The sequence below is a fragment of the Manacus vitellinus genome, unplaced genomic scaffold, assembly GCF_001715985.3.
Source record: "Manacus vitellinus isolate BGI_N305 unplaced genomic scaffold, ASM171598v3 scaffold_57_pilon, whole genome shotgun sequence".
In the NCBI taxonomy this organism is placed as follows: domain Eukaryota; kingdom Metazoa; phylum Chordata; class Aves; order Passeriformes; family Pipridae; genus Manacus; species Manacus vitellinus.
The window spans coordinates 790,301-817,863 of record NW_021940666.1 but is presented as its reverse complement, the minus strand read 5'-3'; the positions used below and the strand labels follow the sequence as shown (position 1 = coordinate 817,863).

General features: G+C 39.6%; 2 protein-coding genes across 5 annotated transcripts in view; one reads left to right on the top strand and one right to left on the bottom strand.

Moving 5' to 3' along the window:
* The window catches only part of DNAJC24 (DnaJ heat shock protein family (Hsp40) member C24), a 34,532-nt gene extending 32,615 nt beyond the window's left edge, over positions 1-1,917 (top strand). The window contains exon 4 of one of the 2 annotated variants that reach the window (XM_018081841.2): positions 572-1,917. In XM_018081841.2, coding sequence (XP_017937330.1) covers positions 572-696 — 125 coding nt within the window. In that variant the 3' untranslated portion in view covers positions 697-1,917. The remainder of the gene's footprint in view (positions 1-571) is intronic. The other variant, XM_008931479.3, reaches the window with a different exon arrangement.
* Positions 1,701-22,052, bottom strand: IMMP1L (inner mitochondrial membrane peptidase subunit 1). 3 transcript variants are annotated; one of them, XR_001921846.2, is made up of 9 exons: positions 21,997-22,052; positions 20,236-20,373; positions 19,373-19,461; positions 18,692-18,818; positions 10,267-10,394; positions 9,752-9,828; positions 9,501-9,543; positions 6,508-6,618; positions 1,701-1,863 (listed from the first exon to the last, which is right to left on the bottom strand). XR_001921846.2 is itself a non-coding variant. In XM_018081840.1 (7 exons), exons 2-7 carry the CDS (start codon positions 20,338-20,340, stop codon positions 6,611-6,613), a joined length of 534 nt encoding a protein of 177 aa, XP_017937329.1. In that variant the 5' UTR covers positions 20,341-20,373; positions 21,997-22,052; the 3' UTR covers positions 6,555-6,610. The 3 variants fall into 3 exon arrangements, 2 of the variants coding, with proteins under 2 accessions (XP_008929716.1, XP_017937329.1); XM_018081840.1 differs by lacking the exons at positions 1,701-1,863; positions 9,501-9,543 and having other exon boundaries at positions 6,555-6,618; XM_008931468.2 differs by lacking the exons at positions 9,501-9,543; positions 9,752-9,828; positions 10,267-10,394 and having other exon boundaries at positions 21,997-22,015.
* Positions 22,053-27,563: the final 5,511 nt, after the last annotated feature.

Below are 27,563 nucleotides of genomic sequence, written 5' to 3'. Positions count from 1 at the left end.
TTCTTTTTTATCTGACAGCATGTTATTTCCCTCCTTTTTATTACTCTGGCTTTTCTCATTTTCTTGCTTTTGGAATGAAGGGCTGATTTTTTTGTCTTTTACTTTTTGGTTGGTTCGTTGGTTGGGTTTTTTTATTTTGGTTTTTTTTTTTGGTTGGGTTTTTTTGTTTTGTTTTTTTTTTTTTTTTACTTTTAAGCTGTGAGGAGAAAAATCTGCTCTACTTTCCTCTGTTCTGTGTTGTTCTCTGGGTTAGCAATCTGTTTTGGAAGCATCCTTGGTCTGTCATAGGTATGACACCCCTTAGTTTTTATTTCTAATATCTGACTCTCTGATGTGCACCTTGTTATCACTGAGGGTTCTTTTAAGGAGACTGCACTGACCCTGGTTGTTTGGTGTAACATTTTAAGGGTAGAGTAATTTTTTGAGCTACAGATGGTAGCACAGGTACTGGTATTTACAATCCAGCAGCAGGAGTTTATTTGTAACTAAGAGCAGCTTCGTGAACAAAATCCAAAATAAATCCTTGATTATTCTCAAGCACTAAAGGCTTTTTTGTTTCCTTTTCTGGCAGATGAACAACTCTACACTCTCTCCTGTCGATGTGGTGGGAATTACAGTGTCTTCAAGAGCGAAACCAAAGATGTGTCTCTGGTTTGTTGTGACACGTGTTCACTTGTTATCGAGATCCTTCAGTGATTGTTTAAATGAAGCTCATTAACTGTTACAAACTTTTCAAAAGCCTGGACAAACAAGTGGCAGCATCTGCTGAGGAAATCTCTGTTAAAGAAAAGAGGGGCACTACAAGAACAAGGCTTAAAACTGTCAGGTGCCCCTTTGCTGACACAGACCTGCAGACATGAGGGTTGGCTGTTTTTTCCTTCTGAAGCCAAAGAGCTGGTTACTAAACACCTCCAAAGCAGAACACCGAGTTGTTTACCACTGGAATGTATCTTATGATCTAAACAATGTTTCTTTTCCAGCAAACAACAAAGTAGATCTTTCCATTTCAGCCTCTGTCAGCTGTCCCTTGGGCCCTTCCTCTGAGGTTAAATCCTTTCGGCAGCTCAGATGACAAAACTCAATCAGGAGGCATAAATGTGAGAATGCTTTGAAGATAATGAAGAGCAAGGTGCAGGAATGGGAAACAGGAACATGTTCTATTTATAAGCTAAATATTTAACCTCATTAAATCCCCTCAAGGACTTGAGCCCAGGAAAGAGGGGCAGAGGCTCACACATGGAACAGGCTGGTTGTCCCAGTGCTGAGGAGCAGGTCCAGGGGCTCTGCATCCACATCACCTTGTCAGCTTGGAGCAGAGCACACTTTGGAGCAAATGGAAACAGGAAGTTGTGCTCTGCCCCTACTGGACATACAATCCACTGGGCAGGGAAAACCCTACAAACCACCTGTGAGTGACCAGCAGATCCAGAATCCCCTGGTGTTCAGTTCCAATCCTGGCATGCTGATGTAGGGAGAGTCTGTGTGGGGCTCTGGCTGGGTGACAACACTGTGCCTTTTTCATCCCTTGGTAACAGTCAGTGCTAACCTTGGCTTGTAGTAAAAACCCAAAGCTTTCTAATAAACCCAAGCACTGACTGTGACTCACCAGAGAAAGCAAGAAGCCTGTCATTTTTGGTGACTGACAGCACTGTATCACTCCCACTTTCAAGTTAAGATGTAATCTCAGAAAGAGACATCTCTGTCAAGTAATCTCTGTGTTTATTCTAAACAAAAATAGTTCCATCAGTTTTAGTAGAAAATATTACGAAAACCGGCCAGAGTAACTTAAATCTTTTAATCGTCAAGAAATCTGTGGCCGTTGGGGCTTGCACGGAGAAATCCAAAGTCATTCAGAGGCCAAAGCTGTAAAATAAAATACAAGAGATTTTAATCACAGCTCCAAAGTTCAGTGTTTTCATTTGTTATTGTTGTTATTGTTTCATTAACAGCATCTCTTTGGTTGAGAGGGTAAAGAACTTTCCTCACCCGTATGTTTCTCTTATGGGGAGTAATAAACACTGTATTTCACATGGAATCATTCCAGAGTGGCCAGACACAACACTCATTTATACAGGGCACGCTTTGCTATGGAGAGCCTCACAAATTTCGTTGGAAATAAATATATTCCTAAAAAATATCTTTCAAATTCAAAGTTTTCCAGATTGTAAACTTCTTCATGACTTAAAAGACAAGGTATATATTCTTTGATCCATATGGGTGACAAAAGAACACCATGCACAGGGTCCTCCCGGTTGTGAGGTGGACATTTGTATTTTCAAGATGAGCCTTTGAACTGCAAACACCAAATATTGGGGAAAAAATATCTATAGGCAAGTTTATACCATGCAAAGAGGTATAAAGGGGTGGAGGCCCTGCCACCATCAGGGCTCTTGAGCAAGGGCCTCCTCTGAGAAGGGGACAGTTATTTACCAAAGAGCACAACTCATGGCCAAGCACAAGTGTCAGAGAATGATGCTGACCAACAACAAAACAACTTCTCTACAAAAAAACCATAGAGTTGTTCATAATAATGAGAGCTCCCAGGAGTACCTGGCTCTGGACATTCACTAATTACATGTAGGATGGTCTTGGATGCAAAAAAAAGTAACAGGGAACCAAGGACATTCTTTTACACTTTGTCCTTTGTCTCCCTTGACTTCCTGTGTCTCTTCACACCCCCTTTCAAAGGTGGCACGAGGGGATCAGCAGGAAGAAGGGAAAGATGCTGCTGAAGAATGAATGCCCTCTGTGGCTCTAATCCCATAAAAAGTTCACAGCCCCTGCCCAAGGTGAAGGGGCCTAGACAGAGAAGGATGATGCACTACCTTGTTCCCACAGCATCTGTCAGTCTTATGTTTATCTTGCTCATTTTTTCTTAGAATTTGATCTTGAGGAAGGTACACAGTCCCTGTCCAGGAACAGCCACCTACTCTGTGACTGAGTTAATGGAACAGCCCCAGCACAGAAGGACTCTTTGCTGCTTTCTGTGTGGAGTGAAGAAGGAATTTTCTCCTTTCAAAGAGGAAGCACAGTGCCAAGGTTCAATTATTTCTAACCCTATGATTCATCCCCAGCACTGAAGACCATGACAGAAGGGGCAGAGAGAGAGTTAAGGATGGGAATGGCAGGACACAGCATCATTCCTGCTGCCTGGGCACTGCTGGAAGCTGCCTGGGCTTGCCTCTGACAGGCCCCTTGCAGCACTGTGCTGAGCTGGACTGGGCCTGGGCCCTGGGGAAGGCAGAAGGATGTGAGTCACACTCAGGACCTCAAGTTCTGTGGATCAGCAAAAGGCTCAAAGCTCCCCTGTGCAAGTACCTTAGGGAACACCCGTGGGTTTGGCATGTGCAGGGAGGGAAGAGCACGAGGAACATCTGCTGATACACAAAAGCACAGAGGTAACACCTTCTCTCTGTGCAGATCAGCCAGGGAGCTATTTTAAGGTCCACACAAATCTACAGAGATACAAACCAGCAGCAGAAGGATATTTGTGATCTTGGTTAGAAGCAAAGCCATGGAATCCAAGGCTGTCCAGAGGGCCTGTGCTGGCTGCAGGCTGGGTGTCAAGTCTTTGTTTGGCCTCGAAGGCAAACAGAAGTAAAAGGAAATAGAAATATCCCATATTACAAATCTAAGCTGATCTGAGTAAAGGCCTGGAGAAGGAAGTTTGTTGGGCCATTCACTACAGCACAAATCTCCTTTCAGGCAACTCAAATCACACCTATTGCAACTTGATTTTCTTTTAGTGTAAGTAATCAAATTTGCTTTAAATGCTGCTTTGACAATTCAGCTTCAAACTCATGGCAGTAATCTTAGTGGTAGAGTTAGAATGAAAATGGTGTTTTATGTACTCTGCCTGCAGGGAAAGCTTGAGAAAAAAATACTCATGGTTGGAAATGGGATGGAAATCCTTCCTCTGTGAAACAAAGACATGCCACTGTGTCGTAATTCCCAAGTCCTTTAAAGTTATGACAGAAGTTGACTGTGACTTGTTCATTCAGACTGGCTATTCCAATTAGCAGCTACTTGCCCTCTTTGGTTTGGCCTACACAGATAGATTTGATCTGATGGACGGGGCATAAATGGGGCTAACTAGCTCTTTTGAAGATACACTACAGGTCTAGTTTTGACATGGAGCCTAAATCCAGGGAATGCACAGGATATCCTACCTAGGACAGGATGAAGCATGAGCTCTGTCAAAGGGGGACTCCCAGGGATTTTACTGAATTTGCAGCTGCTTTGATTTCAGTGGTCCCTTTATGGAATGAACTTGCCTCTTGGAGTGGCACTGGACATGGTGGCATGGAAGGAAAGGAGCAAAGATAATTATTTCCCTGTGGGTTAAATCTGGGGCACCAACAGTGACTGAGAACCTTCTGTCTAAACTTCACAGATAAACATTTGTGTTCTACCAAGGACAGGCTGCCCAGACAAACTTAGGATGGCTAAGCTCACTCTCTTCTGCTGAAATCCTTGAAATTACTTCCAAATTAGCCTTGGGTTTGTTTGCATCCGTTCCTAGAAATGTAACTTAGTGTTGAGAGGCATCTGCTTCTCCAGAATCCACTCCATGATAAAGCCACAAAAGCTTCCATTCTGAAGGCAGTAAAGAAGTGTTTCATGAAGGAGAAGCCAAACCTCCAGAGTCTCCACTGAAAGCACACACAGGTTTCTTGGCCAGTGGTCTCCTGATTTGCCATCCCCCACCATGCAGACTGAATTCTGCTGCCTTTCACTGTAATGTTCAATAGCAACACACAGATCACTGTACTCTGATGGGAATTACCATAAACAACCCACACTATAAACACTCACTTGAAGATTAAACTCATTTCTGCTTTTGTTAAGCACCATGTACTTAAATCTCATGAAAAGATAAATAACCACTACTCTATGCACCATCATAGAACAACAGCAATTAAACCTGGTTAAATCATTATTTTGATTAAGTATCAAGTGATTGCTGACTATCTCTTTTAACAGACAACGTTCTGGAGTCCTAAAGCAGTACTTCAATATGCATTATCTGTGTCTAAGTTCCACTCATTTTAGAGTTTACTTAGGGTTCAGTCCTGACAGTCACTTCAACAAAGTCTCTCGAACACCTTCCTTGTCAGGGTACAAGCTGGACACAGATCTACTGGTGTGGAGAGAAACTGTGACTAATTGTGGCTGTCCCCATAGACAGGTTCTTGGCATATACAATATTTGCCAACAGTCCCCTCACAGTAGCAAACAGCAGTTTTTCTATACCTGTACACCAGTTTGGAGAAATCTTTTTTCAGTCAGATTATTAATACCACATTCACATTAAGAGGAGCATCAGCATATCTGCTTTTTTTTTTTGCATTTGTATCTTAGCAGTTAATAATCCCAGCTAAAACTTGGGGTCATAAAAATAGCCCCATTTGGAATCAGCATTTTTCCCTCTGGTGTACACAGGAAGGCAAACAGTGCAGGGAAGGGACAGAGAGCCCTCAGTAAACACCAGGGAAGAACTCGAGCAAATGCTGGCCAGGAAGAACAGAGGTCAGACAAAACTTGGCAGCAGGGCTGAGGGGGACATGTTTGAGGTTTACTAAGCAATTACTGATTGTGGTCAATAGCTGCAAGGTTAGTTTTGCTTTTTTTTAGGTTAAGTAAGTCCCAAACTGTGTTCATAAATACTGTAAATTAAGAATATAAGACTGTTAAATTGGAAGGATCCAATCTTCCCTGTGCGTGTGTTAAATGATGGTTTTGTGGATGTGTTGAGAAAACCTTTTTTATTGGTCTGATTGAACAATTTTAAATCCAGCTTTCTAAAAGCAGGTGCATAAGTCTGTAATACACGCTCCCTTCTTTCTTAGATTAAACTTTTCATTGAGAGGAAGTTGTATTACTTTCTTCTTTTCGGTAAAAGAGTAAATTAATAATGCAGATAATATGAAAAAGTAATTTAGTGTGACATAAAACTGCAGAATTGTTAAAACAGGAGAAGGAACCATGGTGGTTTATACAGTGCAATATTCATCACTGTTAAAGCTTTTTCACTTTTTTTAGTTTAAAAAGCAGCAAGGCCAGTCTACATGTCTAAAGTAGGTGTGCAAGTCCCAGAAAGAGGACATTTTTTGTTTTTTGGACTAGAGAGCTACACAAACAGTGAGATGCAAATACAGATACAGAGATGCCCTTCTCTACCATTTTGCAGAGGCAAGAATCAAACTAAGGATGGGATGTACATCTGTGCAGCAGGGTATTTGTGTTTTCATCAGGTTTGGATTTGCTTGTGAAATAATTCATTCAGCTTTCAGAGCAGCGAGTGCTCAGGGTGCTGCTCACAAGTCCTCCCTCCAAAAAACCCCGTTGTTGAGTTATCCTTTCACAGCAAGTGGCTGGTGTGTCCATGCTTTCCTCCACATCTGCTTTGGCCAGGCAGTTAAGGAAGCAACTGTCAATACCTGACACCCAGCCATTAAAAATGTACTCATGCACCTATTTTTAGATACTATAAATATATATATATACCTTAAGACAAATGCGTCCTCTTATCAGTCCGTAAGGAACGGGTCCGTAGCACCTGGAATCTGTAGAATTCCTGAGATTATCACCTTCTAACCAAACATGTCCTTTAGGCACCTATGGTTGAGCAAGATTGAAATGTAATAAGAAAAGAGAACAGAATGGCATTAAGCACAGTTTGCCTCACACCACCGTATCTTCTGATTTCTGAGCTCTGTATTTCATGACTGTGTAATGAACTGATTTTTTAGCGAATCCAGTAAGACACACTGCCAGATTTGGAGGGATGAGAAGGAGTGCTCCAAAGTATCTGTTCTATCATGTGCTCAAAAACCAATGGTTTGCAACAAAAAATCCAAAATGAAGATGTAAGAGGTTAGACCAATGTGACAGGGTCATTAATTTAATAGACTTCAAAAGAGGTCATTAGGATGTTGACTGAAAATCTGCCCTCCTGTCGCAGTAACAGCATGAACAGGGCAGCCACACACTCATCAACATCCTGGGGCCAGCACCAAGGCTAGACCTGTTAGTAGATTCATGATGAACTAACTGGTAATTGATTGTGACATCAATTACGAATAATCTCATCATTTTATCGGAGTAGGCTTGTCAAAGTTCTAATTAAGATCACAGTTCATTCTATGTGCAGGCAGAATCCACAACACATTATATTGCAGTAATGATGATCACAAAACAGCAAATCCCTTTTTATAATTTGAAAATTAATGATGGTGACCTTATACTATATGACAAAGACCTTTCATTGCCCATATATATTATGCATTAACTATATTACATACCATAGATTCATGGCATTCACTGGCTGACTCAATGACAAAATGAGAAATAGCAACAGAGCTGTATTAGTTACCTAAATGAGAGTACAAAGCTTTCAGATATGAAAAAGTTGCTCCTATAAGTCTTAAACTAAGATTTCTGCTTGGAAGGGAAAACACTATTTTGTCAGGTTTTCTTGAAAACATTTCAGATGCAAATAACCTCTTATAAATTACCAAATAAAATCCTTAATAATTCTAATTGGGTTTTGTTTCTAAAATTCTAAACCAGGCTGATAATTTAAAAGAAGCAACATAATCTAGATAATATTTAATATGGACTTTAAATTAACATACATTTTTCCAAAACCATGTATGTACTTGAAACATTATTAATACCACAATTCAGAGAAAAAAATATGGAAACTAGCTAAATAAATAAATAATTTCAAGTGAAACTCAGAGTTTGAGCAGTGTAAACATGAATGTTTTGGAATTAAGCCACAGAGACTCATAAATACAATATTCTACATAAAGAGAATTCATGGATAAGAGACTAAACAAAATGAAATGCCACTCTTGGTGTAAAGTCTGGTTGTAAAAACCCAGGCCCTCCATTTGAGGAAAATGTAGTTGGAGTGTGATTTGTACTCAGAGGTGTCTGGCCAGGGAACACTTCTTGGGAACCTTGTCTTTAATGAGCCCTTTAGGCTCCTGCTTAGCCATGCTCCCACGTGGTGTTCCCAGCCCAGGATCCAAGGATGGAACACTATTCCCAGAGCCCCTCTGCTGAGCCGTGGCAAATGTATAAGCTACGGATTGAGAACCAGTGGTTTGTCTCTGATAGTGGCAAAATGGGATACTGGCCATGGAAAACACATGTGAGCCTGTCTGTCTCCTCCCTGTATTTCTCTGGGAGCCAGGAAAGGTGCTTCAGGCCTGTCAGAGGGCACAAACCTCCTCATTTTAGAATTACAGTGGAGCTGTAGAGCAGCAATATGTCTAAACCCTTTTGAAACCTGCTGGTCTCCTTCCAGAGTGTCCTGTATAAAAGAAGGCCACCTCCTTTGTTTTAAACTGATCCACTAGTTCAATCAAGCTCCTTTACTTCTTGTTCTGCCACTCCTTCCATACAGGAATTCCAGATTCAGCTTGTCTGTCACCTTTGTTATTTTGTAGGCTTATCAGATTGCTGGCACATGCATGGAAGGCTTTCCTCTGGGAAGACCAGCTGGTTTCACCTTCAGGAATTTGGCCCTCCTCCCACCCAAGCAGATTTGCAAACAAAAAAACCCAACCAGAAGTCAATTCAAAATAAATAAAATTTAAAAAGACTCTATCCAGAGTCAAAGGAACTGTGTGGAATATACATCTCATCACACATGGACATATATTTTTGGTAGGTCTCTGTTTGAGAATGTACTGACTCCCATCTTCCTCCAAAATTCCATGGTACACAGCCTACCTAGGATGTCCAGCAGATTAGCTGGATATCCATCTTCACTTATTTGCAGTGTACCCACCCTGTGTCCACACCTTACATGAGTGTGTTTTTCAGGTGTATATCACAACACAGAGCAGTGTCCTGACCCCTCTGGTGCAAACTCTCCTGGTCCAGCATCTACTGGAATTCCAAGCCATCCATCAAACTACTGGCACTGGGAAAGACTATCCCAGCAGACATACACACAGGAGAAGCAGGAATTACTATGAAAGGGAGAGGCTTTTTTGTTAAATATAAAAGGCAAACCAAGGTTAACATTTCATGTTACTGAAAAAGCATCACTTCTGTTCCACTCCCAGCTGTACTGGTTCCTCTGCTTTCTCACTTCCCCAAATTCACAGGCAGAATGTGAAGCTCATCTTTTATTACTTAAAATGAAGACCCACTCATAACTCAGGTATATCCAAACACTTCCTAGAACACTTCCCGTTTTTCTGCCACGCTGCAGAAGTATGAAAAATACATTAAATTGCTTTTGCCAGCAATGGCAGAACATTACTTCCAACACTAGGAATAATTACTTGTCTACACAAGATGTTCACAGTTTGCATTCCAGGTAGAACATTTGCAGTAAAGTATCTTCCTACATCCTGAAATTCACCACTTAAGGTAACTTTTTCTCCGTGGAAGGTATGACAGGCCCCTATACCTCCAAATTTGTCGTTCAGGGCACTGTCACAATGTATGATCCATCCAGAGATAATGCACTGTAATACCTTTGTGTGGTGTCTGTCCACCATCTAGGCACTTCACTACAACCTGGAATTAAGACAAGCAATAAAAATCACAAGAATTACTGGAAAATGTAAAACCAAATACCAGTGACAAACCATAACAATTAAAAAAAAAAAAATCAAACAAAAGTTGTTTAAACCCCTCTGAAATAAAGACTAAAGCCAGAATCCTTTAAGGCTTTATGCCCCAAGCCATTCTACACCATATCACTGAACTCAGTGGAATTACTCACATGGAATAAAGTTCAGTTGGAGTATCAACCTTTGCAGAATCAGGACCCAATCTAAAACACTGCAAAGCTGTGCAAACCTAGCTGGAATAAGATACATTAACCAAAGAAAAAAATGAACTGCTGAAAACCTGTATTTTTAGTAAGAGTATATAAATTGCACACCAATAGGCTGCTGCTGCCAAAAACCCAAGGCAAAGGGAAAGCCACTTGTGTGACAATTCACAGCCTTGCATTTTGGTATCTACAGGACATGGACAAAATTATTTGTATCCAAGGAGTACAACTGAAAGCACAGCTGCCACTACTGCACACAGAGGGACTGTGGATACAAAAACACAGTGACAAATGGGAGAAGCATTAACTTGGGCTGGGCAATGTTTCTGCTCTCCCCCACACACAGGCCAGAACTAAGATGTGAAGGTCTCACAAGCCCAACAACTGAATTCTCACAAGAGCAGTGGGTCACATGCAGAACCAGCAAGTCCTCAGCAGGGCAGGTTCATGCAAAAAGCTACCTCTGATTGTCTGCAGACTCCTCCCTTTGCCTGAGCAACCCCTGTGCCTCTGGTTTTGTGCAGATTATCCGAGGATTTATTTCCAAGGAGCAGCAGTTCTCAGGCAGAACCGGTTGTCTGCGGGGCAGCTTATACGTGTGGGAATAAAAGACACCATCAGACACGACTCTCCCCTTCTCCCTTCCCAGGCTCCAGCACAGGAGCAGACAGACCAGGAGAGCAAGACTGTCCCTGAGAACAACTGAGCTTGAAGCAGCAGCTTCACATAAATAAATGTCTTTCACCTCAGATAAAATAACATCTTTCCCTGCGACAAACTGGTTAAATTTGCAGAGCTGTTGGAATTTACTCAGTTAAAGTGGCAAGACTGAAGTACAGGGCAGGTATTTGATGCACACTTAAAGCATAAAACATTAATGAAATGGGGAAGGGGAATCACCAAATAATTATACTCTTCTGGTAGCTTTACATGACACCAAACTTTTTTCTTTGATTACTCTCACTGTCTTCAAACCCAAAAGACGAGAACCCTGCGCTGCATTAACTGGCATACTAGAAAACCAATATACTGCAAACAAAATTAACAGATTAAATTACCTGCCTCAAAAACACCCCCAAACCCAACTCAACGAAGATGGGCTTCTGTGGTTTGGTTTTTTTGTTTTGGTGCAGTTTTGGTTTGTGATTTTTGGGGACGTACAAACAGGAATCTCTTGCAATCTCAAGGCACATCAGCACGTACAGTCAGCTGGGAGCAGATGAAGGCTGAACTTTCCTAAGGTCACAGGTATTCACATCACCTCCAGCAATATCAAAGTTTCAAACTTAAGAAGAACTTTAAATCATTGCCATCTTTTCTTTTCAGTTCAGAGGCTTCCTTCTTGAGCTACGATAAGAACTAATCTCAGTGCTGGACAAAAGAATAAAGTCTGCAAGTTCTCATCTATCCCTACTAAGGTCTATTTAAGTGCCTCCTCCTTTGGTACAAGCAACAAATGTAATTGCTTCATGGCCTGCGGGTGTTCAGTGAACAAAAGAAGCTTTTGTGAATAAACCACAGGTGTTACCTTTCTTGATTAAAGCGAAATATGATGAAAGATTCTACAATATCGAATGACAAATTTACTAAATACTGATTAAATTGCCTTATTTAAGTAAATTGCATCTAGTTAGGATAAAATATACACCATAGAAATGCGGGAGTTTGTTTTATCGCTCTGTACTTAAAGTCTCACATAACTACTCCTTAATCCTTTATTTATTAATTCAGCACCAAGACTGAATAATGCTTAACAAATCCTTTTTTTAATGATCCAGTTGCTCTAGGCACCGTTTCTGTAGGCTTATCATAAATGTTGTTCATATTAAGGTTGCCATCTGTACAGAACCCAACAACGTTAATTAGCTCAATATTTTCAAAATCAGCACAAGCATTTACATTTATTTTTTTTTGTGCTGAAAAAGCTATGAAATTGTAGCAACCACACTGGAACTTAAACAGATGTTAAATCAACATCTACTATGTATCACTTAAAGGCTGAAATACCTAGAATTTAATCATTCTTAAAAGGATGGAACAGAATGAATTGGCCTTAAATTCATAGGTACTTCCAAAAAGTTTACCATTTTCCTTTTACTACTGGACAGGTTAAGCTGCTTATGAATAAGACATAATGTACTTGGCCCAGTTTGTTTAAATACTCACATTAAAAAGAAGAAATTAGGATGACAATGAAACACTAATGGGTTTTTATACAGAAATTGAATTCGCTGTGGTTAAATATATTATGAGTTCATTCTCTGTATTGTCATTTTTTTTTATTTTAATAGAAGATTTATAAAAAAAATATGAAGATTTGTCTATCTTGTCAGTTTTGAAATTACCCATTAACCAATACTAAAACCACATAACCTTCCATGCTAACCCATAAACTACAAGGGAACTAAGGGATATCCACTTAGACTTGAATTTATAAGACATTTTACTCTACCATGCAAGCACACCAGCTGAGTGTTGTTCTGTAACAAAAAACTGGGGAAGCAGTTACAGTAACCTGTCAAAGCATTCACTGGTTATTTGAATGTTTGGGTTTTAACCACTGTTGCTCCTCCTTAACTTTGTGTAATGTACAAATAACTACTGCTGTTCCTGAGCTTAACTACTTGGAACTTAAAAGGTTTGATCACTTGAACTCACTGCTTAATAGGAAAGGCCACAGAATTTTCACATCAGAAATATCTATGCCAGTCAAATGAGAAAAATATCTGCTTTCTCTCAGTACCACTTTTTACCTGTTGCAAAAGTTTCCAAATAATAATAATTCAAACACTCACATGCTTTGATTACTTTACTTCCATAAATATTCTCACATGATCTAGATCATACTGTTAAACACACAGATCTGAATCGGTCTGAAAAGCTATACATCTGATTTTTAAAATCCCTAGCTGCAACTCTAAATTGAAATTATTAGTCATCTTTCCTTTTCTAAAACTATTATCAGTTAAAATTCAAACTAACTTGTTCATGTTCATAGGTCAAAACTTTCAAACCCAAATCTAGCTACATTTAGGAACTCCTAAAAAAAAAATTCAGAACATGGCAGTGATTCATCACTCCAGACTATTAATTAGCTTTCTAGATTTACAGCAGAACAGTATTTTGGAAGAAAATATTGATTACAAATCCAGCAAAGATTAGTTAGCAGTTTGCACAGACCTTTCTCACAGCAATAATTAAGAAGGATTTGATTCTTTTCTTCTCCAGAAACCAGATGATGTTAACAGGGTCATCCAAAAGTATAGGTTTGGGAACAACAACAACAAAAAAAAACCACCTGTGGGTTCAAACCCCAACTGGAAGTCACTGGTTAAAACACAGAACCCAGCACCATTGCTGGCATGGCCTGGGCAAAGCCACTCCTTACACAGGGATCTGCAATTCAGCCTGGAGGCAACAATGGCTCACAAATCCTAAAAGCAGGGGGAAGGAATCTTAAAGGTACTGTCTGCCAGCTCCTGAGCAGGGACCTGAATCTCTGCTACACAGCTGGGACAGTCAGCCCAAAACTTGTGCTCAGAAGCTTCACTGCTTGACTAGTTGGTTTGATCATCCTGAGCAGCTCCTGAAAAGCCATTACTGAGCTCTGAGCAGAGGAATAACAGAACCATGAAATCCTGAAGGTTCAAACTGATGTGACCAGCACAGACAAAGCTGTATTCCGCATTTCCACACAGGAAAAACATCTCGTGCTAGAAATGCAGAAACTGGTCGCCCTGGAACAATTTTCCCTCAAAATCACGGAGGAGGTTTCTCTAAGGTTTTCCTTCAGGGATGAACTGGCTGCACAGGAGCAGCGGGGCAGTGGCAGAGCTGCAGTTGGCTGGCACTCAAGACCAGCTGATAGTGCAGCTGCCTCCTCGTGGTTCAGACAGTGGGGGAGAAAGAGCTGTTGGAGAAAGATGTGAGAGACCTCGGTGGGGGCTCACTCACTGAGGAGCCTCTCTCTGCTGCCCTGTACCCAAGCCATGGTGCAGACACTGCCCTCCTCCCCTGACCCCACAGAGACCTGGAGGAGCTCTGCTGAACAGGACCAGAGCTGTCGTGTCAAGTCCTGCTACTTGTGTGTTCTTGAAATATCAAAACCAAAACTGCAAAGGCGCAAAGACCAATCCACTCGAGCAGAAGAAACCCTGGAAATGTTGGGAAGCAGGCTGATAAAATTCTTTGTGTTTGTTCTCCCTTCGATAACTTAGTTTTGACAAATCAGAGTTTCCATCTTTAATTACTGCTCAGAAATTTCAAGATCAGCTTGAGTCACGAACTCTCTGTACTGGGACATGGAGTGATCTGCAAACTGAACAGATTTGCAAACCAATCAAATATTGCAAATCGGTTCTCCTCTCCCACCAGACATTTAGCACAGCCACTGGTTAAAATTATGGCATAACTTTCTCTCAGGCCTCTGGAACACTAGAACTAAGGAGAAGGAGAAAGGAAATTTCTTACTCTTTCTCCTGGTCAGCAACAATTAAAACTTACCTTATTGATGTACTAAACCATGAGTGTAAATGAACTATTAAGATACTTAGAACAAAGGAAAAAAGAATTAGAGTTTTGATAAGTTTATTTTTAATTGCTATTCGGGCTATTTTAAAGAGACTATCAATGGCACTGAGTGCCCTGAAACATCAAACCACTTTTCAGTGTCTTACACGGTGTACCCAAACCTGTAGAACTGTCTAGTGATTATGACAGTGTGGTGTTTGCACTATGTTATTCTTAGTACCCACATAATATTCTCACTGCATGTGACAAGGACTGTTTAAGAGTTAATAGTGCTGTTGCAAGACCACTTGTGTGATGTGCAAACACAGGGAGATGCATTATCTTGGGCACACCACAGGATGCAGGGATGCCATCTCCGCAATGAACCTCATTTTAGCACAAGGTAAACACACTCCCCCCCCCAGCCACACTCCCAGCATTAGTGCTGAGCTGTGATTGATCACCAGCACAGGGTTGCTGAGATATGGATTTGTATGGCAGCTTTTTATCACCAGGACTTGCAAAAGGCAGTTCCTTATTTACAGACTCCGGCTCTATTAAGTGACATTATTAGGGACTACTTTTGTTTAAGTGACACAAAGGCTCAGCATATTGGTGGTTTATGACACACAAGCTGTTTTAATCTGATGGCTTCCCCCTCACTTTTTCAGCTTGTAAATAGGAGCTGCAGCACAAGAACATATGGCACTAAAGAAATTAAAGCTAAAGCAAATGGCATTAAAACAAATTCAAATATAACAATAGGATACTCGATCTGAATTATAAACCCGGATCTGTATTAAGACTTCTCCATACAGGAAATAAAAGACTAAATATGAAAAAGAACCTTTCAGCTGTTGGTTTTGGGGCTTTTTATGAGACCATTTCAGGAGTTTCCTGTATTAATTTCCTTATTAATCCTTATTATTTAGTTCTTATGGTTAAATTAATAAATCAGTGAAGATATTTTGTAATAATTGAAACTAGGTCTGAATACCACATTCCTAAAAATGAGTTGTTTACCTTTTTAACTTTTGGGTTCATACCTCATTGCTTCTCATACAGCAAAAATACATTAGGCATTCTTAAATGTTTATTACAGCAAATACACTTGCCTCTATTTATAAATGTTTATAAAAACCAAAAGAGCCCAGCAAAGCTGCCAGCCTAATGCTCACATTTCAAACCAGATATCAACAAAAAGGACAAGTACATTTTCCTAACTTTGTAATGCTATAGCAGCTAATTCAGGAAAGGAATTTCATTATACTTTTCACATAAACAGAAAGATTTCCCCCATTATTATTCTACAGCCAAACTGCAACCTCTAGCATATGAAGCATCATGTACCATGAAGAGTCCAAAGAAAAGACATTTCTTATGTACTTAAATTGTAATTTAAGCACATGGTTAATTTATACCAATCAGTTTTATATGTGGGATTAGTTCCATCATCTTGTAATCCAACAACTCCATCCAAGACAGCTTTTTGGTACAGCTTTACACTCAGTGCACTCTGACAAAATAACAGCTTCAGTTACGTATGGCAGCAAAAGTATTTTTTCTACCACTGTAAAGACTTTCACATCATTGCCACTGCTATACTGCATTTCTACTCAACTGAAATACCACTTTTCAGAACAACTTATTCAACTCTTGTATGATTTTTTTGTTTGTTTTATTTTTATTATAGCCTGGAAGGTTGGTTTGTTGTGTTAGGTTGTTTTTTTTTTCTTTAATCTACAGGTTGTTTGCAGCAAAAAAGTATCTCATCTGTGTAATTTTACAGAGAGCAAGTTGTAAGCAGTTCTCTGCTCTTGTATCTATATCACATTTATCACATACAAGGCATGCTGAGAAGTACATCCATGAATGAACCAGGATTGGATGTAGATCTGATTTTGGCATCCTCTCAGGCTTCAGAATAAGAATCGTGCATGACAGTGCTTCTAAGCACAAACATCCCTACCTTAAAAATCTGTAAAACATGCCAACACTAATGCTGACAGTCAGCACAGACTAAGCACAATTCCTGCTAACATGACTATAAGGATTCTCCTTTCAGGGAGGCAAGGGAAGCAGCTGCTTAGAGGTAATTTCACCCTCAGCTGCATTTACATCGTACTGCCATTATTCTGCCATCTCCAGTAACTGGCTAACTCATAAAACCTAACCAGCAGCAACAAACCCAAAACCTAACCAAACACCAGCACAGAATGAGGCAGAGGCTTGATCTGCCTAAGTTGGTAATATTTCTGGCACCTGATATTTCATATTTACTGTAATAAGTCTGCAAACATGACAGTAAGTATTCACTACCACTCCCCAAAACGGGAGACAAGCAGTCAAGGAAAGCTGAGCAGTTCACAGTAATAAAAACAAGGAATCCTCTGACCTTACACACTTTGGAGTCACAGCATTCACACCCCACCTGGGAGATTTCTCATTTGAAAAAAAAGCAGTTAGTAGCCAAATATGAACAACAAAACTCCCAACACTTCCTAGGCTTTCCTCACTTCAGGAGTGCCTGCAGTGGTACCTTTCCCTGGCAGACAGACCCCCCAGGCAGCACTCTTGGCCATTTGGAATCCTAGCTGAGGCCTCTCCTCAGTTTGGGCAATCTTTTTTTTTTTTCAAAAACCCAACTCAGGCAAGTATCAACAAAACAAACAGCCAGTTCTCTGTGCATCTGCTGCTGCTATTTGCTTTGAGGAATTTTGTGTTTGAATTCAAAGTGCACAGCACAGTGATTCACTAAAATAAGGAATGTGATGAGGTAATTGCCTAAACACAGACACGTATCATTTCCCCCTCCCCAACAAGAACAATTAGTGAATAATTCAGCCTCAGCTATGAACATAAAGTGCAGATATCTATGTTGAGAATATGCTCTTCTGTAAAGGAAGCATCTCCTGAACAGATGGAAAGATCTACCTTTTCAACCACTAAACACAGTAGAAAAACAGATATGCAGTAACAACGAAAGCATTTCCATTTAGATCCTTTCTCCCCCTAGATACAATTTATGATGTAAGAATTACAAAAGCTCTGTTGTATTTCCATACATTAGCCTGGATGAAAACAGGAAATGGACTCTGCATTCCCCATCCACTCTTTCTCTCTACATTATGGCTTAAAACTGGAGACAAGGAATCTTGCACCTAGGGCAGAAATTGTTCTGTTGGATATTCATTTGGTTACTTCAGGGTTTCCAGAAAAGCTGACATCCTGTTAAGTACCAATCTTTCCTGAACTTCCTTTTCAAGACTAAGACAAGTGAGGAACAAGATGCTCAGAGAAACTCAGTTTGTGTCTTCTCTCAGTGTACACAGAATCCAGGTTTCCATTTCAGGTTGGTCTGCTCTGGGAAATTCCTATTTCACTGCAATGACTAGTTCCATCAGAGCCAGAGAATTTCTAAAGCTTGGTAAGAAAGCTGGGTTGGTGTCTTTGGGGTTTTTTGTAGATTTTTTTCCTTGGCTAAACAGTTAACACAACTTGATCTATGGAGAAACTAAATGTTCTGTCCTCCCCTTCTGATCATGAGGATGAAGTGGATGAAAGGGCAACATAATATCTTTCTTTTAAGATTCAGAACACCTGTGAACATCTGCTGGCTCCACAAGGTGCTGAACAGAGGTAATGGTCAAGCACGCTTTGGGGACAAGAAAAACCCTTTTTAAAGGGTTCCCATTTTTCTGTGATCATGATTCATGAGGATTTTTCTAATGACAGCCTAAAAAGGAGTTGCTGAAAACATTTTGTCACAGATCTTTCCAAGCTTCCATGAAGTATATCTGCAGAAGGACAAGTGAGCATTAAGGTTATTTTACCCTTCTCATTTCATCTTGTCAACCTGGCTTTTTGGAGAAGTTAGGAAAGCTACTGCTTTTCCAACCATACTCAGGAAAATTAAAGTATTGTTACATTGAAATATTGAAATATAGAGACATACATGAAAGTGTAACTTTGAAAAAATCTCAAAGCTATTGCAGAGGCAAATATTCACTTCTTAGCATTTAAAATACATGGACAGTTTTGCCTGAAGAACAAGCCTTGGAGTCTGCCACCTGTACTGCACTTTATGCAGAGAATTTCAGAGCATCCTTCCACGGAAGAAGACCTAAGCAAAGGGCAGAGCAAAAATATTATCTGCCCACACTTCCTACAGAGACAAAAGGCACTGAGAAAGACAGCTTGCTATACAAAGAGTTTAAAATTGCAGCATTTTACTGTACATATACAAGAAGAAATAATAATTTATGAATGTCCTAATTTATGATTTATGATGATACTCAAATATTGCAAATCCTTTACAGACTAGCAGGCCTACTTAAGTAATCATTAATTTACAAAGCAAGAAACTCTAATACTTACATAGCTGTGACTCTTAAGGAAATCTGAAGGGTTGCTTGTGCAGACTTTATCCCCTTCCAAGCCAATTACTCTTTTACAGATATTTGATTTGGGGTCAGTTGGGCTTTTCACAATTACAATATCTCCTCTGAGATGAAAAAACAGAAACAAACAGAAGAACTCTAAGTACAAACTGTTTGGCTGAGTACAAGAGTATCAAGGGGTATACACCAAAAATATCCACACAGATATGTTCCCTTCTGCTTAAAATTCCTGTCTACAATTTTGGTTTCTTCAGTTTCACTCAGGGTGTAATTTTACACAGAGTTCTTTGTGTTACTTAGATCGTTTATGAAACATTTAAGACTACAACCTAAGGACAGTAATACCTAGAGCTTGTTTTTCAAGTGAGACAAAAATGCTTAGAGGAGAAGTTACAGTCACACAATAGAATCGCTTTGGTGGGGGGAAAAAGGATTTTCTCCATTTTTGGGACAAAGCTGTAAAAGTGACGTAGATTTTACCCTAAATTAATTCTGACAAGTTGTTTGATGGGCTGTATGTGCTGATAACTTTAACCCTCCATCAAACACAAGGCAAAATTACAATTTAGAAGCAGAAAAATATAGGAAAAATAAAGGAGAGATGGAATGTGGTTACTGGCAAGCTCTGGCAAAGGGGGTGGAAAATCCAGGAGCGTACTTTCGGATGCAATAAAAGTGGCGGCTCAGGTTCTCCGAGAACACAACATCAGAATTTTGAATGGTTGGTTCCATTGAAGGTCCAGAACACTGAAAATTAAAAATAAATGAGAAAAAAAAAATTACTATTTCAAATAATTTTTATCTGAAATACTTTAATATTTCAATTATTTGCTAATACGTTAGAAAAGATAATGTAGAGAACAACTAAAAATCCTCCAAGGAACGTGATACATTTAAAAGCTGAGCACAGCTGAGCACAGAGCACCTCTAACTGTGTTACAGCTCCAGATTTGCTTGGGGTTGGTCCTGAACTGTGCTGGGTGCTGTGGGTCCCTATGGACTCATTTCAGCACCTGAATCTCTAAGAAATTATGAGGAGCAGCACTCAAAGCTCTGCCACGTTACCCCTTTCTTCAGCCTCTGTAAAACAGAATCATCACAGAAGCTGCAAGAGCAGCTCACAGCCACACTCCCCCATGACCAGCAGCAGTATCTGCTGGAAAAGAGGGGGAAGGAGCATAAAACACCCAGAAATTTGGCCAGAGTTGGAAACGAGAGCATTTCCTACTGGTGACTGCACTCTTTCTCACAGGATGTACTCTCTGCAAAATGCTTAATGATAGCTTCCTGTTTCCTTCAGTGATGTCTCAAGCAATAAGGCATCAAAAAATATGAATGCCCAAAGTAGAAATAACTTTCATAAAGGTTGGACCTGCCCCCCCAAAAATAGGCATTTAGTAATCACGCTCTGAAAACGCTTCAGAGAAAATCGATAAATTTGAAATACTGACATGATCACGTAGGACAATTTCAATATTACAGTTTTATCTTCTTTAAAATGTCAGGAAAACGAAAAGTTACCACAACAATTCCTCCAAGGTACTCAAAGGCACAGTGTGCTATGCAGCCATACTGCACAGTGTAGCCCAGAAAGCGGAAGGTTTTCCCTAGGACATCGCGGAGCATCCTACAGTGTCCCGTCGGTCAGCTGGCTCCAGCCTGCAGGGGAAGAGAAGAACATCATTCATCTGGGAACAAGCAATGTGGCATTTACAAACCTCTAACATGAGTATTAAAAAAAACCAGTGTGATAAAACTAGCAGATAATCAGGTATATCTGAAGAGATGAATACAGCTGAAACTCAAATGCCATCGTGAAGTTTTTCCTTTACCACGCAGACCCCTCTCACCAGCTTGTCACATTCAGCTGAGTACACTGTCACTCAGATGCAGTTATCTGATTTAATAACACCTGATGGAGTTGTTTTAATCACGTGAAGACAGGGAAACTTGGATTGCTGTTTTCCTTAATGCAGCACCAAACCATCTGAGGCGTTTCAAACAACTGAAATTACTTTCACAGAAAACTGGAGTAATCAAACAGTCAACAAAAACTTTAAAAGCAACCTGGCAATCAATCAAATGAAAAAAGGCTTGAAGAACTACACAAAATAAGAAAAAGGGAGTCCTGAATGGCTTGCCTAAGTAAGGCTATCACAGGAAAAGTCAGGATATCTGATAGTTCTGGAGCTCTGGAGGTGAAGCAGAGCTTTCCTTTGACTACATTACCAAAATAGTTGCATATAAAAATAAGGCATTAGGTCTTTTTGTTCTTAGCTATGGTACCATGGCATAAGTTCTGCAGCACATTAGACTGCAAATATCTTCTGACTCCCTCCCCCAAACATTCGAGTCCAACTCTGATTAGGAGATCCTATTCCTGCAATGCTAATTTAATTAAAATGTTCCTTACCCCAAACTGTTAGGATAGTTACATATATGTATCTTAAGGAAGTAGAAAACAGATATACTGAAGCAATTGAAGCAAGTTTTAAATTCTGCAAGAAACATGCCCCCCCCAACTCGGTATTGCCTGACCATGAACTAAAACCACTGCAAGATTTCCCTGATTTACTGAGTCAACACAGTTTGCTAAGCCAAGAGAGTATGTTAAAAAGCAAAAAAAAAGAGAAAAATGCTGTGTTTGTACAATATGCTCCATTTAATAATGAAGCAAAGACATCCCCATCTACATTTCATGATGTTTCACTAACTAAAGACAGGAATTTAAAAGTGCACAGCTTTATCTGCACAACTCTTACTAGAAACAGGTGAGAAAAGGAAGGTTGAGTGACAGCAGATGAACTTGAGTTGCACAACTAGTGTGAATTTATGACCACAACTATGCTGTGAGAGAAGTCCATCATCAATACTCCTTAACAGCACCTGCTAGAAAGGCAGCCTCACACTGCTGCTCAGCTCAGACAGAAAAATACTGCACAACCACCCTATAGTTTCGCTCCATGCTACTCAGAAACCTTATACTCATATATTAAGACACATACTGTCTTAATATGAGTATACAGAGTTCAGGCACCTGTGGATATCACAGGTAAAGATGAATTGTATAAACCAAGCACTACAATGCCCAGAGTGTGCAGATCAAATTGTGACAAATTGTGACTCATCCAGAGAACATGTAAACCACTCGTGCCAACAGCTGTCAGGTTGTAACTACAATATTTTCCTTGTGAAACTACAAACAACTGTTACACATCTCAAAAAACGAGTTTCAGACTGATTCCTTCTAGATTTTGGATGACATAAACTTTGGATAGTTACCTTGAACACATGTGTTTCTCTGGGATGTCTCTGAGCAGCTCTGCATGAGGAGCCATAGATTTATAAGCTGTTCAAGGAAACACAGGGTTCAGAGTGAGCTTTTCCTACTGCAAGAGCTGTCACGGTAAAAAACCAACAGCAAGGATAGAACATGAGTGAAGAGCTCTCAAATTTTGTTCCCATTCCTCTTAAAATAAATTCTTAACTCCTGAGACATGGAGTTCACCAGCCTCAGTTTGTAGATGTGGTACAAAGGATTTTTTTTTTTCAATGTTCAGGCTTCTCAGATTTCATACTAATGAAAAAATTCTTAGCTTTTATGTAAGGTTTTTGATTACCACTCAAGAAAGTTAATTTCAAATTGAGGCACATATATACATAGATTATACACAGTCTGACCCTAACAAGGTAACTTGAGAGGATGGGAGGGTGTTTTTAATGTTAAGGTTCATCTTTAGACACCATTCCATGGAATAACTACAATCCTGAAAGCTTCCCTGTCGTGAATGTTGCAGCAAGAGTAAGCCCAGTAAAAAAAAAAAAAACAAAACACCAGAACAAACTAGTTTATTTAAAAAAAAAAATCATAAAAAAAATTATCTTAAGTATCAGTAAAATATAATTGTTTCCTCTGCAAACTTTGTATCAGTACATTTTTAAAACAATACCATACTGTTGATCACAAGAAGGTAAACAGCTGAACGTTTTTCCACATCATAGTTTTAACACAAAGTGCCATCAGCAGGCAACTCCACCAGATCGAGCATAAGACCATTAAGCACAATAAAACAAATTATTTAAGTCACAGGCCCCTTGAAAACTTAATGGATCAGTTGGATAAACATCCTTATCACAGCACTAGTGGCCTAAAACCTACTGTAATTACTTCCAGGTACTACCTACTAGAGTATAGCAGGTAGCTGAAAAATTTATACTGGAATAGACATTGGTTTTATGCTGAACATAGACACTGATTAAAAAAGGTTACATCCATATTTATCACAGAGGACACAATTTGGTTATTTTGGAAGAACAGTATAGTTTATCCCCCGCAGCAAATAAAATGCAAAATGTAATTACTATTATCTTCTGTTCCCTCTTCCTTCCATAGCCTGTGCTTTCATCATTTGATTTTTTTGTTTGTTTGTTTATAAAAATTAATCACAGCAAGCAGGGCAGAAATCACTTTGAGCCTCATGAATGACATCCAAGAGATGGGAAAGGATTAGTTCTCAGTCGCTGCCAGTTATAGCGCCAGGTGGCTTTTTCTGCAGTGAAGGTGTTACCGATAATCCCATTACATTGGTACTAAATCTTGCAGACATCAAAATTATCACCAAGGTTCCTTTTCATCCCATCCTTTCCAAATGACTGGAAGTCGCTTCACCTGAAAGAAGTCAAATCCACATGCAGCTGCTGTTTTAGCAGCCAGCGGACTCCCTGAGAATGCCAATCGTGATCCAATTTCGCTGTGCTGGTGGCCCCCTATTCCCTGTCCAATAATACATCTGTTAAAAAATCCTACAGCTACAAATCAAGTTTAATCCTACCAGGGACCTCATGTTGGTCTTGTCTTCCAAAAAGGCAGCAGGTTTTGCCGTCTATCTCTGCTAGTGTCTGGGGAATACTCTTTAAATCCCAGCTCTACTTAGAAGAATAAGCTAAGGATCACAAAACATGACCTCAAAAACCCTGATATGACTATATTCTGACCCAGAGGCATTCATTCTAGGTGAAGATTAGAACTTTGCATAATAAGATTACACAGCAAGTGAATGATATCAAGGGACTATCCATATGCAGCCGCCTGCTTTTCTATAGACAGCCTGTGCTCTGCAATATGCGGTGCAGACGAAACAGAGCTTGGGCTTTCTAGCTGAAATAAAATAGATTCACATAAATTAGTTGGCCATTTCCAGATTCCTAAATCCCCTATTACATCTTTTATTGACAGCTCCTGTGAGGATAGCACAAATGGTATTCTCTTTGTACTCTTTGCTTCTGTAACACTCACACTCCGAGGGAAATGCACATAGGTTGTCCAGAAATTACCATCTTGTTTGCTGTAATCTTGGATTACAATTAACTGTGTACATAATAAAATTAGGAAATCAATGAGCAGATTTATCATTTCCAGAAAACCAATGGCATTGTGTAAGGCAGTTTAACATATGGTGCCAAATTTTTAAACACAGGAAAATTGAAGTTGCAGGCACTGGAAGTGGAATTAAACAAATTACTGGACTTGACACTAAACGGATTTTTCACTTTCATAAAACATTTCCAGTCACATTTGCTTTATGTAACACTTCCCAATTCTGGAATTTCACTGAATATTTAGTGACAGTTGATCAGTTTTTCCTTAGGTAACAAACTCTCCTCCTAACATTCCCCACTTCTCACCAGACACCTTTCTCTACGCAAGGCAATCCCGTAACTTGCACCATCTCTTTCCCACTGAGTTACTCTGAGATTTTAAAAAAATGCAAAAACCCAAACTGCACCCTGACTAGGCCTTTCAAATATTTATGTTTGAGCTGTTGTTTATATTAAACTATTATTTTAAAACTTCTGCGTGAAATTAATGCTCTATGTGCTAGAATAGAGAAGGGTCTATCTATATCTTGTTTATCGGGATTCTTCCTGTATCAGACACATAATAAATACAATATTGTAATTACAATCTGAGGATTCCAAACATCTAAGGCAAAAAAGGGAATAATTTTCAGAAGGTCTTTCCATGCTGGAGATCAGACAGAACTTGCTTTGTATTTCCAGCTGTTGCTTTACTCTAGAAGAAACACTGGATTAAGTCTGGCAAATCTGCAAAAGCTTGCTGATATTCTGGAAGAGATCATTTTTACACATTATCTCTACTAGGCACTGACAGTTTGTCTCCAACAAGTGCTCCTCCATCTACTGATCTCAAGCTGATAAGGAGTTCAATCCTGTAAATATAAATTCCCATAACACAATCCCCTGGTGTTAAATAACTAGACACTGCCTACGTAAGAATGAGCAATTTTTCAAAGCAGATCTCAAGTAGTTCTCACTGGTTCTATTTACCCTTGGGAAGCAACTCCTAACAATCCCACAACCCTGTACAAAACACTGTATTAATGGCCAGATGCATTCCAGGGCTCCTCTCTTCCTCTGGAGCTCCACACCCCCATCTTTGCTGAACAACAAATCCAGAGAGCTGAGCCAAGGCGTGGTCATACATGGGCAGGGATGCTGAAACATTCACTTTACAGTTTTCTGCAACGATGTCAAAGTTAGGACAAACACCAAAGGTTTGACAGACATCACAGTCACCCTCCTGGTAACTGAGAAAATATCCCATGCCTATGTCACAAGGGTCAAATAACTCTATTCTGAGCCACACATGTTCATCTGAAATTTCAATATTTTCACTTTCTTGAGACACAGAAATGTAGACTTTGAAAATTCATTCAGTGTAATAAGACAAGGAATTACAAGCCCAGTTTTCACATTAGGCACTTAAAAACTACAGCCCTATAGACCCTGAAGTTGCCCTTGGCTCACACGTCCTTCCAGTGCTGACACACCTTGAAGAAACATGAAGGTATTTTTGGGAATACTACTTGGAACAGTGAATAAAACACCAAACCCAACAGAAACACCACAACCAAAAAACCAAAACCCCTCCACATCAAACCAGCAACCTCTTTCAGGACACCACCAGCAGGACTGCTCAGAAAGAAACACAACTGTCTCAACCTTATCCCCAGTGCTGATCTCAGAATGTCATCACTGAAGAGGACTCCACAGTGGTTTATGAACACAGAAGTCACACAGTATGGGATCTTAAACAGTAAATCAAACCTGACAGATAATTAAACTATAAGCAATCCATTAAACATTTGAAAAATACAAAGCAGAAAACAAGAGTAGTTTTAGCACTATCAGAAAATGTAACAGTAATGAAGAATCCTTCTGTATGCTCATCAATACTTCCCAGCTATGAGCATCACCTTCTAATGAAATACCTTATGCACACTCTGCATTAATAAACGTGTTAAAAAACAGGAGGAAGGCAACACAGTCAGACAAAAGTGTGCTCAGTATTTACATTTTCAAGTTACCTGAACAGAAGAAAAATGAAAATCAAGTGCCTGTCACTACTATTATTCTACAAAAATTTTGACAGCTTTCCCAGAGTGCTTTTTAGTTACAAAGTTCTACATAGACACATGTACATGGATTCAAGCACTTTTTTTCAGAGTAGAATTGTATTTCACGTGAGTTTATGCAGTAAAAATAAACTGTAATCAGGACTTTTTCTCATTGCTTAGTAAAATTTTATTAGTTATTTCTGAGCTGGTTTAAAACACAAGTTCTGTAGGGTCTTCTCCACTTACAAGATACAAGTATAAAAAAAGTTCCAAACATCAATAGATGAGTGCAATGATATTCAGTCTAAGTTAATCCCCAGACATCCAAATCCATGAATAAAAATTCATCAGTTTTAAATACACTGAGCCTATTAAGCAAGAACAAAAGCATATGCACAAAAGAGCTTTTAATATATTTCAAAGCCCACAAGAGCCGTGGTCTCATTAAAATTATAAATTACACAAACATGGAATAAAGATTCAAACTGCAGTGCAGCTAAGCAGATTACAGCAAACCCCGCGTTCCATATGATAACACACCATGGCCCTCCCAGATGGGGGCTTGGAACAAAAAGGCCATCACTGCAGCTAGGGAAAACCTCCTTGTGATCTCTGCTTTCTGTTCAGCAGATGACAGCCAAATAATATGTTGATTATTCTGTTTGTGCTGCTAAGCTTGTAAGGTGGAATAAAAGCGATATGATCTATTGTGAACTCCATGCTAATGTGTCGCCCCACTCATAAATAATATACGGAATTTATTCGGAGCCTATCTTTTTATCTGAGTTCCAGGTTTTAAATGCATGAGCTAAAACAGAAAGCCAGCATAAACTATTATTTAATTGGATGGTTTAAAGTAAAAGATACAGCTGACACAACAATAAGTGAGAGAACTGACTACTCAGTGAGTCAAATAAGTAGAGGTGCCTTTCTCCAGTTATATGCTGAGGTGCAGAGAACCTGCAAGGCACTGAGCACACTCCAGCCCCACAAACTGCACTGTCACTGACCCCAAACACATGACCAAGCAGGGCCTTTATGGCTTATTTTACCACAGACAACCACCCCAAATTCAAATTTCAAATGAGGACACAAGCACTTGTAAAACGGAAAAACAGTACAGAAACAATCACTGTATAACTTCACTAAAATTGTGGCTCCCTGAACTGCCTTCTTAAAAAGTATTTAAGTTTTTAATAAGTGATCAGATGTTATTTCACCTGAATTTACTAACTTGGTTTGTTCCAAAAGCACAGAATTTGGCTTGCCCTGCCTTCCATAATACACTCCTTTTCTAAAAGGAAAATCAGTGACTGGTCACACAGCTCCTTCCACAGATATTTTGTGCATGCTGAGAAGACTGACGATCTTCCTACAATTTAATGTTGGTGATTTTCAGATTCTTCACATCAGAAATGCCAGAAGTTCTAT

Bases quoted from the DNA above. Each gene is read 5' to 3' on its own strand.
- IMMP1L (XM_018081840.1), bottom strand. From the start codon at position 20,340: ATGCTCCGCGATGTCCTAGGGAAAACCTTCCGCTTTCTGGGCTACACT. The intron at 18,819-19,372 runs GTACGCTCCTGG...TTTTCATCTCAG, and splicing joins CACTTTTATTGCATCCGAAA to AGGAGATATTGTAATTGTGA. The intron at 10,395-18,691 runs GTAAGTATTAGA...CACACGTATAAG, and splicing joins TCCTTAAGAGTCACAGCTAT to CTGCCCCGCAGACAACCGGT.